The 16658-nt window shown below is 41.4% G+C and overlaps 1 protein-coding gene and 1 long non-coding RNA gene across 4 annotated transcripts in view; one reads left to right on the forward strand and one right to left on the reverse strand.

The window, feature by feature from the left end:
• The window catches only part of LOC121197928, an 88315-nt gene that overhangs the window by 15599 nt on the left and 56058 nt on the right, over positions 1-16658 (forward strand). The gene's annotated exons all lie outside the window — the stretch shown is intronic.
• The window catches only part of olfm2a (olfactomedin 2a), a 41371-nt gene that overhangs the window by 2355 nt on the left and 22358 nt on the right, over positions 1-16658 (reverse strand). For all 3 annotated transcript variants that reach the window (XM_041061696.1, XM_041061694.1, XM_041061695.1), the window contains exons 2-5: positions 8461-8610; positions 4190-4345; positions 2170-2389; positions 452-558 (exon numbers count right to left, since the gene is read on the reverse strand). In XM_041061696.1, the coding sequence (XP_040917630.1) occupies positions 452-558; positions 2170-2389; positions 4190-4345; positions 8461-8610 (633 nt within the window). The remainder of the gene's footprint in view (positions 1-451; positions 559-2169; positions 2390-4189; positions 4346-8460; positions 8611-16658) is intronic.

Raw genomic sequence — 16658 nt, forward strand, 5'->3', positions numbered from 1 at the left:
TCTGGGTCCAGAGCATCTCAGCACACTCCAGGTAATTACCTCGGTGATTTAGAAAACTTTAGCCCAAACAACTCATTCATTTCTCCACTGATGACGAAGTGATTAATCAGCTAGAGTTGCAGTGACAGAGGAAGACGGGGAGGAGGGAAAGGGATGCTATCCATCAGTGACTCAGCTTTGCATCCCCATTTCTCTCTCTCTGTCTCTCCTCCTCCAGAGCTCACGACAAGAAGTCCTACTCGGGCAAAACAGTCAATCAGTCACTTTAGTATCATGACAGCATTGCTGTGAGGGATTTTTTTTTTTTTCCCATTGAGTAGCTGATGGAGTTCGGCCTGTTTTTGACAATGACTTTGGTTGTACTTTATCCTCTGTTTGTCAAACTATAAAGTCGGTGGTAGGGATTAAAAGGTAAGAGTTGAGGTGTGTGTACAGAAATGGAGAGACTTACCCTGTTGTCTGAGCTGGGGATCATGGTATCTGTCATCCAGGAGCCGAATCTCGACCCTGATGCACGTACTGTGATGGGATTACTGACCCCTGTGAGCTTCCCACAGCCTAGTGGTCAAAGAAGGGAAATTAGTAAAATAGCTTACAAATTTCCTGTATGTTATATACCCAAGAGCACATAAACATGTGGAGCATTGTGTACCCAAAAGATTTTTCACACTTCTGCAGCATTTTTTTTTATTTCACACTACAACAGCCTAGTTTTGTTGAGCCTGTGTCCACTGCAGCCTCAGATTTCTGTTCTTGGCTGACAGGAGTGGAACTTGACGTGGTGTTCTGCTGTTGTGGCCCATCTGCCACAAGGTTTAAAGTAAGATGCGTTTCTGCTCACCACAGTTGTAAAGAGTATTTACCTGAGTTACTGTAGCCTTTCTGTCAGCTCCAGCGAGTCTGGCTATTATCCATTTTTGTCTGCAGAACTGTCGCTCACTGGATGTTTTTTTATTTTTTGCACTGGTCTGAGTTAAACTCTACAGACTGTTGTGTGTGAAAATCCATGGAGATAAGCAGTTTCAGAAATACTCAAACCAGCCAGTTTAACTCCAACAATCATGCCGCAATCAAAATCATTAAGATCTAATTTTTTTTTTCCATTCTGATGTTTGATCTGATCATCATCATCATTTTAAGCTCCTGACCTGTATCTGTATTATGTATTGCACTGCTATATAAAATAGCAGATATAAAAGTATGAAAATGATTTTTTTTGATGGACTTTTTGATGGACATTTTCAATTTCACTTGGGGTATAGGAGTTATAACTGAATCCCCTAATTATCATTGGGATATAAAACAGGGTTGGGGGTTTAATAGCATTGAATCTGAATCGTTTTAAATCTCTATTAAAACCTATTGAGGTTTAGATTTCAACAATTTTAAGTGCCAGCTGTTATGAACCTTATCATTAAGAACAATAACTGAAAAATGTATATTTCAAGAGCTTTTATTGCATAATAGATGACGAGGTGAGCAGTGGTTGTGCAGTGGTCTCTATTGTTTCTATTTTCAATTGAATCAATTGGAAATACACTAAGCATTTTATTGCATTTTGATCCATGATATACAAGAACTGATTTAATTTTTCATTGACTGATATTTTTTAATAACATATATTTAAAATGTTTTCTCTAAGAATTCAGTTTCCATTACCTTCTACTTTTCTCTCTGCATTTGTTTTATAAAAATGCTCGAGGAGTAAATACAAGTGAGTAGTTACAATTATTAAAATTATTTTCTCTCTACGTGAAGTCATTTCCTCTATGCAAAAAGGAAGACAATGACAAAACACTAATGACCTAAAGCCTAAACTCTAACTGCAGCCTATTTCAGTTAAGTCATCAGTTTATATAGGTGAGATTTTGTAAAATCATCACTTTAAGCTAACACATTACATGAGAACATGATTAATTATTCATTCAGGCTTTCTGGGCCAATTTTTCTTAATTTATGCAGATAATTTGAGCTCTCAGCAGAGTGGAAATGTTGACAGTGTGCAATAGTTTTGACCACTGATGATCCTAATTTAATCGTTGATTTGTTTCTGCACCGCCGTTGTCAAACCTTTACTTGTGCTGCAATGATATTTGATAATGAATTTCAAATTAAGCGTTCACTGCCCACTCACCCACCTACCCACAACCATTTGCATATATTTTATACCTAGTTTCTGCATGCAGGAGTGGAGCCTGGTCTCCAGTAGTAGGACTCTCTGGCGCAGCTCCTCGTAATCGTAGGCCCCCATCTCTTCTTGGATGGCCATCAGCACCAAGGACAGATTTCTCACCTCCTCCCGAAGACGCAGGATCATCTTAGCATCAGCCTTGTACTGTTCCAGCACTGGCAGCAGGGGGAGCAGCTGGGTGACCTTGTCTTTCAACTCCTAAGATAGTCATCGCAGAGAAGGAGACACGGAAAAGCAAAGGGTGTGAATGAGATTAAACCCTGAGAGAACAAAGAGGACAGGGGATGAGGGCAGCTATGCTATTCTGCGCAGAGGAGCTAGCCTTTCGATCTTTGTTGTTGTTGAAGTTGTTGCTTCTGCTTCATAGATCATCTCTCAATCAGGAACTCGTAGTGTAGCTGGATGCCAATTCACCTGTTTCATCCTTTAGCGTCTGGATTTATCATGAGACTTAGAGCAGAACTGCGCCAAGGTTTAACTATGATTACATATATTCCTGATATTTCGGGGAGATGCACTGAAATTGGATTTCTCTTTCCTATAAACTACTGTGAACATCACTTCTTCTACTGACATTGTGTTCTTTACAGTTAGACAGTAAGTTCTCACTTGCCTACTTGTTTTGTTACGGTACTAATCAAGCTTCCACCCACTTGTTTGACTTGTGGAGGTCTCTTTGCATCATCTGTAAGTGCAGATTTCTTTCCATTTACAATCCTTTGTGTGGACTGAAAAGTCACAAAATTTACACTGGTTCGAGCGATTAAACTTTCACCTACATTAAGGAGAACAGCGCTGCTGGGTATAAACTTGGGCTGTGACTCATCATATGTTTAGAACTGAAAAGAACAATGTGTCCTTAGGTAGGAGTGCAGGAAGCAGCAGGAGAGCCTGGCTGCCTGCATGGAAGGTAGAGGGCTCAAGAGAGAAATAGGTGTATCAATAAAGTGTGGCCGCCACAGGAGGGGCTGTTTCCTCCTTGTTAAGGTTTATCGTAAATCTGGTGATGGAGCAGCTCTCAGCCCTGTGGCGCCACATCATAAATCCCATTTTCCCTTTTCAAGCCGTGGAAATTTGCTCTCGTTAATCTCCCACGCTGTGCCATTGGCAACTTTGAGCTGCATGCATTCATCAGCCAACCTGCTCTGGTCAAATCCTACTTTGTTTTTTTTTTTTAAAGCCATTTATTGGAGTGCAGATTTGCATTCAGAGAAGTCCTGGGATATAATGCTTACCATACTGCATATTTTAGTCATCTCAGGTCTTATAGATGAATTGGCTAATTTCATAAACATCTTCATTACCTCCATTGGAATAGTGTTCATAAAACATGCTGAAAGCAAAACACAGCCATTCATGCTTGTCCCTGTGCTGGAGCAGGGTCTCAGCGGTAAAGAGCACCTTGCATTTATCAAGGCATCTTTTAATCAAACAATTTTATGGTCCATCTAATATCTGTAAGAGTGTGAGAAATGTGGAGAAAGTCTGGGCAAGACAGCCTGCTGACAGGAAGACAAAAAGGCCCGCTGATAATGGCAGCTGAGTCTTAGCTTGTAGAGAGATAAGGTAGAGATAAATGTGAATATATGTGCCTGCTATCTAAGAGCAGACACCAGAATGTTAAGTATATGGAGCAGGACGAGAGGCTGAGTGGAGAGAAAGAGAGAGAGAGGAGAGGATGTAAAGAGAGGAATACAGAAAAAAACAATCTTCTTCTAGGTCCAGGAGTTTAATAATTCAGGAGCATGTGAATTTGCTCAAATTTCCTCTGCGCGTGACTCAGTTTTGGAATTGAATTTGTGAACCAGTGCTTAGGCGGCAGTCTATCGAGAGTCATACAAAATGTTATTATCTGTGAAGAGTGACAGAGATTGCAGTGCATCTGGCAAAGTTTGTGTGCACATGGGGAACAGTGCCACATCTAATAGCATCTGCATTCACTGGATGATAATACATACACACACGCCACTGTACGGGAGGTGACAGACAGTCAATTACCTGAAAGCCCTTTGGATTGAGACTGCGGGGATTTTCAGAAGCCACCTTCAGCTTTCCATCCACTACTTTCATTAGACTCTCTGTGTTCCTTACATACTGTAGATCTCTGTATGTCCGCAGGTCCAGCACCTCCATTGACTGGCTAATGTTCTGAACCTGTTAAAGACACAAACACAGGTAGACACACAAGAATTTCTTATGTTAATGATAATTTTTAGTGTTAATCTAAATCAAAAAAAAAAAAAAAAAAGATTGGAGAAAAAAAAATAGATTGGAGGTTTATCACATCCGTTCCTCACAAGCTGTGTCACTTAAAACACAACTGAAAAATACATGTCTACAAAAATAGAATAAACAGGCAACGAGAACTGAGAAAAAACAAAAAAAAAGGGAAAAAAAAGCAAGAATAACCCAGATGAAAGGTGAGTAGGTTGAGAAAGTAGCACAACTGCCAGAATCTATCAGGACAATGAGTAAAAACATACTCATATATTATACAACTAAAGTCAACAGGTTGCATTCTGGTGGTTAGTTGGGATATAAATATCCTATCTCCCTCAGCAATCAAAATAAGTGTAGTAGGCCTGCAGCATCGTTAAGACAGTGTACGCAAGTTAATAGATAGATTTAGAATGTAATGCAAACAGAATAAATCGTGTGGATGAGCAAACATGCTGTCAAGTAGGTGTTTATTGAATCTCAGTTCCCAGTTTTGCTCTATGTTTAATTTTACTAAGTACTCAGCTTGCTCACTCTTTGACAGCCCACTCTGTTGCTGCATAACCAGCCTACTGTTTCATACACCCCCTCATCTCCTGCATGTTGCACTGAACTGAACTGGCCAGAAATCATCTGAACACTGACAAATGTTACAGGGCTGTGGTGCGTATAGGAGGCTCACGTGTACATATGTCCAGTAACCCACACAAACAGACACCCACCCACACGGACTCGCACAACTGAAACTCCAAGCACATAGAAGATATTTATTCAAATTACTCCAAACAAAAACAAAAACAGTCCCAACTCTCAAAGGTCACAGTTTGGCATAAAGTCTGTTTTGCACCAAATGCCTTTCTTGCCCACTCTCTGACAGCCCACTCAATTACTTCGCGTCCAGCCTACTGTTTTCTATACCCAACTCATCTCCCACATGCTTCATGAACTAGCCAGGGAATATTTGGTCAGACAATATTTTCTTCACCAATTAAAACTTATTTGACAGCCGTATAGAGGGAGTATTTGGAGGAATGTGTAAGAGTAAAATGTTGCACCAGCCTGGAGTCTAAACAAATGCAGTGTCACCATCCTTCGAGGCTGTGATGGCACTTGGGACCAGTCCATCCTCTGAGCCACTTGTAACTGGTCACACACACAAACCCACATACACACACACACACCAGACATTTCATGCTTTCTTCTAGTCACATAAAATGCCCCCCGCCACCCTCACACTCCCCAGAATCCAATCAGTTGCGGGTGTGTCTGCCTCATGTCCAATGTAATGACTCACCCTGTACCAAATCCTACAGTGTGTTTGTGTGAATGCACGCCTGACTGTGCCCTTCTAGCTCATTTTATCTCACCTCAACCCAGTCAGTCAGACAGAGAGGTAAGAAGGGGGAATGAGGTGTTCAAAAGTCTGTGCTGTGAGTGTTCTCACACCACTGTCCTTCAGGGTCAGCTCTGCTTTGGATGGCATTTTGTCTGGCTTTGCAGAAAGCTGAATAGAGGCTCTTGCACACTACTTTACATTCTTTGAACAGAGGGCGGTTTTGACACTGTTAGTGTATCCTTGGCTTTCTGTGCCAGGGAGAGCCTTTGTGGATCTGGTCTGCTCAAATAATTCCCCCACATGCACTGGGTTCAAATAAGGATGTCTTAGTGGGCATGGTGCTATTATGTGCACATACACACAGACTCACACGTAGTCTTTTAGCTTGTCACTGTTACTTCTGTGCAGCTCAAATCGGGCTGACCCCAGGTGTCCTCATTAGGCTAGACTGTATTAGACGGGGGAGCCTTTGGCTCTGATAACTGGCGTCTTACAAGGAATGTGCATATACAGAAGGTAGACACAGTAAAATAAACACCCACACTGTAAAATAAGATCTGATTCAACAATAAATCAGATATTTGCATAACTTATAATATTCAGTTTTTGTTAAGACTGTGTCAGAGGGGTGATAATTTCACTCCGTGGTATTGTCTGAAGCTTCACTCTATGAGCTGTATTGCATTGTAAGAGGTGACACGTAATACGCTGCAGTAACACAAACCGTGCCCTCAGAAATTAGTCAATATCTACACATCTTTGACATCCACTTAACAAACATAACATTAGCTCACTCACAAAGGTAGCATTTACAGCATGTTTTCTCTAAATGAAACCTATATTTAAGGCTCTAAAAGATATCTGCATTTAAAGTTTATCATTGTAAGGGTTTGCTTTTTGTGTTTTAGTGATTTTTTTTTTTTAATTAATTAATTTTTGATCAGTTTTGCTCTTTTGTTTTAACAAAAAATTTGCCCTAACTGGACAGGTGTTAATTACTGTATTTACCTGAGAATGAGGAAAACCCATAAGATCAGACACATACATGCACATGGACAAATACATGTTACAAGCACATGCTGCACTGTCTAGTGTTCGATAGGCTTGTAGGGAATATAACCTGCGTTTAATCTACAAAATCACTTGCCATGAGCTAAATGAGCAGGGCCAACAATACTGTAAAGCATGTACAAACATATCTGTCAAATATTTGACATTCTGTATGTCTTGTATCTTTGATTGTGCATACATGCAGAAACAGTATTCTTTACACATCTACACACAGTATATAACAATTCCTACAAACACACATATATATATACATTCTAAGCAAATGCAGCATCAACCATCCTTCAAGGTTGTGGTGGCACATATCTAGGTGAGCGCAACTGCTTTCTCTGAATAGCTTCATTCAGTGTGTCTGTTATTCTCCCAGAATATGCCTTCTCTGTTGAAATGTGCTTCTTTTAAAGTGTGAATGAGTGTGGATTTTGTCTGTATGAACGTGTGCTTGAAATGGCAGCAGACAGAGACTGTCAGGGGAAAAGGCAAACTTCAATGAGAATGAAAGCAATATGTGAATTCAGGTGTCTCATTGATCCATCAGGGCCTCAGAGCCTATTCAGCATCTCAATTTACCACCACCTCTCCTCGCAAGACCACATCGATGTTAGCCCTCCTGTCTTACCCACTTTCTGATCCTAGGCTTTCTCTCTCTCTGTAGATCCAACCTCTCATTCATCCATTTGCTGGTCTTGAACGTCCAGAAAAAAAAAACCTGCTGTGAATTAGCAGCAGAGCTGAGAACAGCAGCTTGGCATTGTCCGGCAGGTTAGTGAAAGCTATTAAACATTATTTCTGAGGTTTTTATTATTTAGTTTACGAAAGGGTAAGGATGGAAAGACTGATGTAGTGCCTGAAAACCGCCAATCAATGCAGTTGTGGAGCAGGAGAGTCAACAAGCAACTGTGGATCACTTGTGAGCACAGGTCCACCTGCTTTCTCATCTCTGATCTGTGTGTTTATGCACTATACGCTAGTAGGAAATTCCATTAGCATACACTGCACCGCACTGTAGGTCAATAACAGTCTACTCCATGTAAACAATGCGTAGATTTATTGTCCGGTTGCTGTAACAGTGTAACATGCTTGAGAGTTTTCTGCGTGTACATGTTTTTGTATGACATTAAATTTATTTCCCCGTTATACATTACACAAGAACGTACAAAAAAGAATGAGCACAAGTCTGAGTAATTATTCAGAGCGACTGTGTACGCAGCATTTACTGTGTAACTATGCAAACAAAGCATTTGCTGTCTTCAGTGATTTGTGAAAAAGTTCATTTTCTTAATTTTTATCTCATGCATCATACTTATAAAAGAAACATCATATAGCTAAGGCTCAATGAATCCAATTTCATGGGTAAGTTTCGGACAGTTCTCTAATTAGGCAATTCATGCTTCATTCACTTTGAGCAACTCTGCTGCTCAAAAACAAGTAGTTCAACCAACAATGGCAACAATCTTTCGATTGCCTTCATGTTTATCTGCATGACTGATCAACTGTTGGGTAAAGGAAGTAAGAATGTTCACTTCAGCAGCCTGTATGTGACAGACGGCGCCAGACACGAGCTCGCTGCAGTGTGGCGGTTTGTGTTTGTGTGTGTGCGTGGGTAACAGTCGTGTCTCAGAGTGAGTGTTTTATTGACAGCTGTCACCTTCTCCATGAGCTGGCGAAGCTGCCTGCTGCGTGGGTCGCGGTTACACATGTTCTGGGCTGGTGCGACCACGGTACAGATACACTTCCCATCTGCGTCCTGTGCCGAGCTGTAGATCTGCCAGCCCTCCTCTGGGCTTGGGTACAGAGCCTGCAGAAACACACAGACATATATATCTTAGGCCAAGAGAGGAAACTGGTTGCTTCTGTCTGCTGTTGTTTATCTATGTTGCTTCTAAGCAGGCCTTTCAAAATGCATGAGTGCAGACAAGATATTTTATTCTGCCAGCATGTATCAACAGTAATCTGAAAAGTGTTCCACCCTTATAAAACATTTCTAAACTAATAAATTTATCTAATACTTGAAAGTGTTGTAGAAAGTGTTTGGAGGAAAAAAAAGACTCTTTAATGCATTCCATATCGTGATTAGTTGTGCCCATTCTGTCACCATAAGTTAGCAGCATAGTCATAATTCCTCCATGGCATTCCCTTTCTCTCTTGCAAGCCTGTCAAAAGTTACTCTTCCCCAAAGGCAATTAATGGCAATTGATCCCTCCAACTGCTAAAAATCACTTGCAGTCTAATTTTAGTGTTAACTGGAGAGAGACAAAGAGAGCGAACACGAAGAGACTCACAGTAGTAGCGCTCACAGAAGAAGAAGGCACCAGAAAACAGAGATGAAGGATAGAAGAGTCAGATAAAAGATAGAAGAGAGGGAGAAAATAAGCAGAAATGGGTGCAGATTAAGATAAGACAAGAACATTAGTGGAAAATACTCAAAGGGACGAAAAACACAACAGCATGACAGAGATAGAGCAAGGGCTTGATGCTGAATGAAGAAAGAAGAAGACAAACGAGAGGAAAATGGGGATTTCAGAGAAAAGAGAGAGAAGGACGGATCAGACCAGGCTGTGTGAAAGCAGAGCATCTAATAAGTTTGGACATAGAGAGGAAATGGAGCTGTTCGGGATCGATAATGCAGCCCGTTACCAGTGGAGGAGGGGCGAGGCTGAAAGGATGGATGTCTCTCTCTGACTAATCCAATCAAAAGTAGTGCTGTGCACTTGCAAGCACACACATGTGTACACACAGTTGACGCAAAGACCTAGCCAGGACGATCTGTTCATTCACACTGCATCTCCACACACTCAGCATATAAAGCAAAATGTAATGAGCAGCAGCAGCCATTTTAGTGATGAAATTAAAGACCCATCCACATAAGTGGAAGGAAAAGGCTGGAAATAAAATCTTGTGGCTCAGCTTTTTGCCTCTCTCTTGCTTTTCTCTGAGCTGTGTTGTGTTGTGCTGTGCTCTCGTCTTCTTGGGTCTGGGGATCAGATTAAAATGTCTTGGGGGACAGAGGGACTGTGTGATTGGAGTGTAAAGTAGCAACCACCCTGCGAGCCAATGTGCTCACTGTCACATCTTGTCACTCCTGCCAATCCCTTGGCACTCCACCCCCTGTCTCTCTCTCTCTTTTCCTCTTCCCCCACACTCTCAGAATGGGTGAATTTTAAATGTGACTTAGTCCAAACGAATTGTGGCAAACAGACTATAGATACACAGGCACAACTTAAATATGCTGTAATGTCAGCCATGAGACTGGCTTTATAAGTGTCATTCTTTTCATATTTTATATGTCTAATTATATTCAAGGTATATTAAGTAGACTCATACAATTTTAATTAATACATACAAATTTAATTAAACTAAGGAGTAATATTCTATTCCTATTTTCTATTCATACAGTATTACACACATAGTAATATTTCAGTATGACTGAATGGCTACTGTGCACATCAATGGCTCACAGTGGACCTTATTGGCACTCTGGCTAAATTATCATTCCCTTATTCTTAATATGGCTGCACATTTTTGAGCCAGTGTGCTGCCAGTCCCTGCAGTGACTTGCGCAGTTTTTTTTTCTGTCAGTCAGCACCTTTCATATCATTAGTCTTCCTTCTTTGAGGCAATCCAGCATCAGAAGGCTGTTAGGTGGAGAGACGACAGAGGTCTACAGAGGCCAAAGCTGGAGTTAAGACGAGACAAAAGAGGCAGCCTCCACGGCAGAACCTCCACCAATTTCTTTCAGCGGCATCTGACTGTCTATTTCATTCTGCCGTTGCCTGGGGGGGGGGGGGGGGTTCTTTTCCTCTGTCTGCTTCCCTGCCTGCATCTCACTCACTGTCAAGACTTCTGAATTATTGTAGCACAAGTGTGTGTGTGTCATCTGTCTTTTAGCCTTTCTGTGAGTATGTCTCACAGTATATATCTGCTAATGTACATGCAAGAACAGCACATATGTGTATGCTTGTACATACAGTATTTGCATGAATTGTTATAATGATGCATGCATTTTCACATGCATCTAAAACTGCAGTTACACTGCTCATCTGCCCCCAAGAGGGTTTGTTTAGCTGCTACAATACTGTAGATGTGTGTAAGATAGTGGATCGTGAGGCCACAGCAGGGCACACTGGCTTCTCATTACAGATGATATCCAGCGGTGTTAACAGGTGGAGGTTAGCTTGCCTCATACTGCAGAATCCACTTATGTTACTCACTGAAGGTATATGCACTCACTGAGGGTATACGCAGCCTCCCGCCTTCAATAACATTACCTCATATCCATACATGTGGGGGCTGTCTGCCTACGCACCAGATATTCATTTTTGCTTAAGAAAGAATCTTGCGAATGGATACAGAAGTGTGCATCAATTTTTTATGCCGCTATCAGCTTGAAAGGGAGCCACAGTTGGTGTCGCACTGACTTTTTTTTTTTTCTTTTTTTCTTAATGATACATTACAGGGTGGCAGTAATAAATGATAAATTCAAAATTCAACAAAGTAATATTGGAGGCATGTCAGCTCCATTATCATAATGCTTTTTTTTTTTCCCTGACATGTTTAAACTCACGCTGTGTTCCTCATGTACTTTTACCAAGCCAGGGAGTTTTCACAGCAACACATCTTCTCTTCATTAATGTTTCATAAATGCTGGGCTGAAATTAAGAGCTTATTTGAATCAGTTCCAATTTCATTACCACCCACCTATCCATTCTGCACTAACTTCCCCATTCTCATCACAGTGGCAGGGCAGTTTAGAAAGCAGGAGGGAAGAGGTAATTCTTAAATGCAAATGTGCTTTGTTCCTGTATGTTTTGTGCCTGAGCCGGTTGCAGCCAGATCTATATATCAACACTCATAAGCAACTGATCTCTCAGGGTGCAAGTAGTAAATCTGAATATGTTTTGGAACACTGGCTTATTTATGTAAATATGATTAAGACCTCTCACTGCAGTTAAGAATAGGTCATTGACATTGGTTCATTTAACACGGTGTTCCCACCGTGCCGTCTATCAGATATCTCATTAGTGTGGGAAAAACAACTTTCTCAATATCTAATGTTACCCAGAATTATATTCAGGGTATACAGAGTGAAATGAAGTATGCTTAATGTTTGCGTATTGTAAGCACATCAGACCTCAGAGTGTTATGTTTCAGTAGCAATGATGACATATAACCTTCACTATCATCATCATGGCATTAGTGGCAGCTAGCTGAGAGCACTTCAGGTCTTGGGGATAATCCTCTCCTCACAGACAAAGATGGTGGTTTCAGGAGAGAGGAGGTGTTTGGTTCACGTCCCCCGAAATTCATCCATCAGATGTGAGGGATGAAATAGAATATGTAAGTGCCAAATTTGAAGCTGTCGCTGTCATGGCTGCCATGCAAAAGCCCATTAAGGAAGAGGACAGCAGCAATGAAAACAACAGGAAACCGCAGAGGGCAAGAGAGATGAAAAATCAATTGGGCTTGCTCGCTAAAGTGAAAATTACTCTTTAAGACTTCTGGCTTGGCTCTTTTGCACAACCTCCAGGTTCCCTCTGATCCCATGACATCACATCTGACAACCTGGGCCCATGAAGCTCCGCCATCATCTTCTGGCATGTCTTCTAACCACAACATCCCATCCTCCAAATAGAAAACCGATTAAAGTGGGAGTTACTGATACTCTGATAGGCAGAAAAGGGAGAGTTGTGGTTTGAGAAAGGCTGACAGGGAGGAGAGAGATGGCTCTAATTTCCTCTAGCGTAGTTCAAATGCTGCCCAGTTACAATGCTGAATGACAATTTAAGTTAAATCCTTGCTGAGAGAGGGGAAGAAGAGATGGGATGAGAGGGTGTCGTCATTACGAAGCTAAAAAGTAGTAACCAAATGCTATTCCAACATTTCTCTTCTGTCTCCTTGGGGACAGACAAAAGCACAATACAGACAAAAGAGGTCTCATTCCCCAAATGTATCATCAGCATCAGTCACTCACATGATAAGTGTATGTGTAGTTTAGACGCCACCATTATAAAGACTAACTAACCAACTTCTGCCGTTACCTGCGTGATTCTCTATGGTGCAAAGAAGCTCAGAGCCCTTGTTTTGTTAATGATTAGCAAAGTTCAGAGGAATTATCCAATTAGACATTTGAGCTGGTGGTATCACTGTCGAGAGTTGCAGGAAGGACTTCCTCTGGTGTTTCATTAGCCCGACCCTGGAGCAGGCTGCTGTAAAGCCAGAGCTAAATGAGATCATAAATCTACAGCTCTCTACTTTATGAGCATGACGGGAAGTATATTATAACTTTCATAAGCAGCAGGCAGAAGGGGCAAACAGGCAGAAGCAGACGTGCAAGTCTTGAGATATGGGAGAGATCTGACCGCTATTCTGTGAACTGAATGTGCCATCACATCTGAGGAACTGCAGCACTACAGAGAACGGGCAGTATAAGAACAGGGGGACTGAGATAAAGTTGTATACAGAAAAAGAGAGAAGAATTGTGAGAAAGCATCAAGGTGAGATAGTCTGAGAGTTACGATAAAGTAAGAGGTACTACCAATGTGATCCTTCTTCTGCTTCCATCCTGCAATGCCAACTTTGTTTATCCAAGTTCTACAGCTTTTTCCTACTCTCTCTCTGTGGAATGATGTTTTATGCCAGGCATTAACTTCTATGAGTGTTTGTCCCCAGTAAAGCTGAAACATTTGTCCCTGCCACGCAGAGCTCGGTTCAATCTATACTATGGCCACACAATCGCACCCCATTTTTCAAATTTGCTGGGTACTGCTGTAATTGACCACACGCTGATAAACATGCAGGTACACACCCCCACTCTTGAAATGAGCAATCAGTCAATCCTCAATGCACAGGCCAGCTGCTGGCCTTTAAAGTAAAACTCAGTGAAGACTCCAAGTGAAGTCCCTGGTCTCTCCTGCTCCCAAGGAAAACCAATTACCACAATCAGCGCTGCATGGTTGCCAGTCAATAATATGACTCATAAACTCATCATGCCCCTCTCCCTGCTGCCTCTCACTCTCTCCCACTCCATCACTCTCATGACTGCCACCCCTCCTGTGTGGTGTCCTGCTCACTTTCCATCTGCAGCTGACTCGTTCCAATCCGGATCACACTTGAATGACAGTGGGGGTCGGCATTTATGTCAAGTGTTTTTGAAATAGGGGGGGTGCAGTAGGAGAACTCTTGGAAGAAGTGGGAGGAGTGAGACACTCACCAGTGCTCAGAACTTGCAAGTGAGCAACTACAACTTTATACTCTTTGGATCAGACTGCTAGTGCCACGCCAAGTGCCCTGGTGAAAAGCATTTGGTATCCACTCTGCTGTTAGACGGGTACAAAATAGCTCTATCACGGCTGGTGCTAAATAGAGGAGGGAGGCGAGGGTGGCGGGTTGGCTAGTGTGAGAAAATACTGTATAAACTGTTAGAATACAGTCACTGCTTCCTTGGAGGAAAATATGGATTGCAGAAGTGTGTGAATTGTGAGATCATCAAACTGGCAAATGAACCATGTCAAAAGTGTGATTACTTGTCCAGCTAAGACCTAAAATCAATATTGCTTGGTACACAGGCTATCACATAATTAGTTAATGTATCGAAACAATTTAAAATTATATTACAAGATTGGCTTTCTTTCAGATTCTGGCTGTGCGCACTGCTTCACATTGACTAGGCAGCAGAGGACACCTGTCAGGGTCTGAACTCAAATAAAAGTTGGTTGAAGGGAGCACGATAAACATAAAAACAAAGTGCTCAAATAAAAATCTGGAGCAGTGTTTAATCTTTAATCCATAGGCAAAAATCAATCTTTACAATCTGCTTTATTGGATTGCACAGTGGATGTGATAAAGTTTACAGTCCCACACCCTGACAGACCCCTGACTGACTGGGTAACCCCAGTCAGATTCTGAACCCCGACTCTTTGTACACTGCCATTTGTTGTTCCATGCTCCATTTTGATGGTGAGAATATTTTCTTCACTCTTCTGCCGCACAGCTCTCTTATTTTAGATATCAAAGTGAGAGTCACCAGGCACACACACAAACAAACACACACACACACAGAGTTCTTTCCATGCAGTATTATGTGTCTGCACAGTATGTAAAGATTTATGATTTATTATCCTTGACTTAAATATTGTGTCCATTCAACATGCCATCCAGACTGAGAGAATCAGACAGTGGGCAGTGACTGTACTTAAGTGGTTCATGTCTTATTATTATTCTGAAGCAGACATTTTCTATCTCCGTAGGCTTTCTACTTTAACCTATAGAGCACAGCAGGGCTCAGTTCATGTTTTTATTAAATATCTTACCACTGGGAAAACATGTTTAAAAGTATGATGTCTCTTTTCACTTCTGTGCTTCTGAGACACAGTTCAATTTCTTTTTCTCAGTTTTGTAGGCTCTAGGCCCTAAATTAAACTTACATACATTACACATATTCAACAACTGATGGATTTCTTTCAGCAATATCATGTTAAAAGACCATGCAGGGTTGCTTCTTCTGCTTTTGGCAGACCACTGAAATCCAACCGTCTCTGTAACCTTGTCACTCAAAGAGAATTATCCACACTCTTCTAATGCCCTGCCTGGACTATGGACCTATGTGTTCAACTGAAATTGCCAACATTTTTTTTTTCCAGAACTTAGCAGAATGATTGCTGAATAAAGGTACAAATAATTCCTTTTACAATGGATTTTAAAAGTCCTTTTTCTTTTAAAAAAGAATCAGTCCATAGGTCATCCAAGGGCTTTTGCATGCCTCAGCATCTGGACTAAAGACTACAGGGGACAAAGTAGCACTTAAAGCCTAAACTGTCATAGTTTTTCTACCAGTGTTGCTGAATGTATCAGTGTGTCCATGCCTGTATGAAAGCCAAGTTTACCTTCATTTTGGATAGCATTTATTTCTTCCTGCTATACTTGTACACACATGAGTTTGTAAACACTGTTTTTGAAAAGTGTTACTCAAATACTGTTTATATTGAATGTCTTATGCTTATACATAAGAGTGTATATGTGTACAGCAATGTAGGTCTGCAGCTTATCTTGGCTTGCCCGCACTGTATAGGCACACCAGTTCCATGTAGGTGTTAGAGTTCCAGGGCCTCCTCTGCTCATTAAGGAACATGGTTTTGCACTATCCAGATGTGTACAAGCATCCAGGCAGTGTTGTGTTCAGTGCCACTGCAGCAAGGTCCATAAAAACTCAGTCAGCTGTGTTCTTAGATCAGCTGGTACAGAAAGACAGGCACAGAAAGCAATTGAAGCAGACTTGGAAAATAGCTCTGAGCTGGGAGAATATGGGACGCAGCATGCATGGGTGCCAGGGTGGGGAGCAGCCATGCAATGGCCGTTGGCACACTAGCACCAGAGTGTCACAAGACTGTAGCTAGATTGTCTTTGATTAGAGCTCTAAACATTATGTGAGTCATGACTGCTTCTGAGATCATCAGAGGCAAATGTCTCATTAATAGTGATGGGACTTTGAGGCGAGGTTTTACATTAAAGTTTTATTCACTGCCATTGTTTATGAGGGGAGATTATTCCTGTCTCAAAGTGAAGACATTTCCCATCACAACAGACTGTTATACTGTAATAATTCCTGGCACCATCAAAGTGGCTCATCAGTTTTGATGAAACTTTGATGACATGAACTTCAATAGAAGCATTTTTTCCTCCACTGGTTGTGAATGAAGGTTGCTTCAAAGAAAATATCCACTCATAATTATGTGTAATATTTTATTGTATCCCAGCTTTTTAAATGCAAAGATAAAGCTTCCAGTCATGAGAATTGATAAGAATGACTCTTAACTGAAAAGAAACCTGGCTGCTGGCACGTGTACAGAT

The sequence above is a fragment of the Toxotes jaculatrix genome, chromosome 18 (genome assembly GCF_017976425.1).
Source record: "Toxotes jaculatrix isolate fToxJac2 chromosome 18, fToxJac2.pri, whole genome shotgun sequence".
NCBI lineage: Eukaryota > Metazoa > Chordata > Actinopteri > Toxotidae > Toxotes > Toxotes jaculatrix.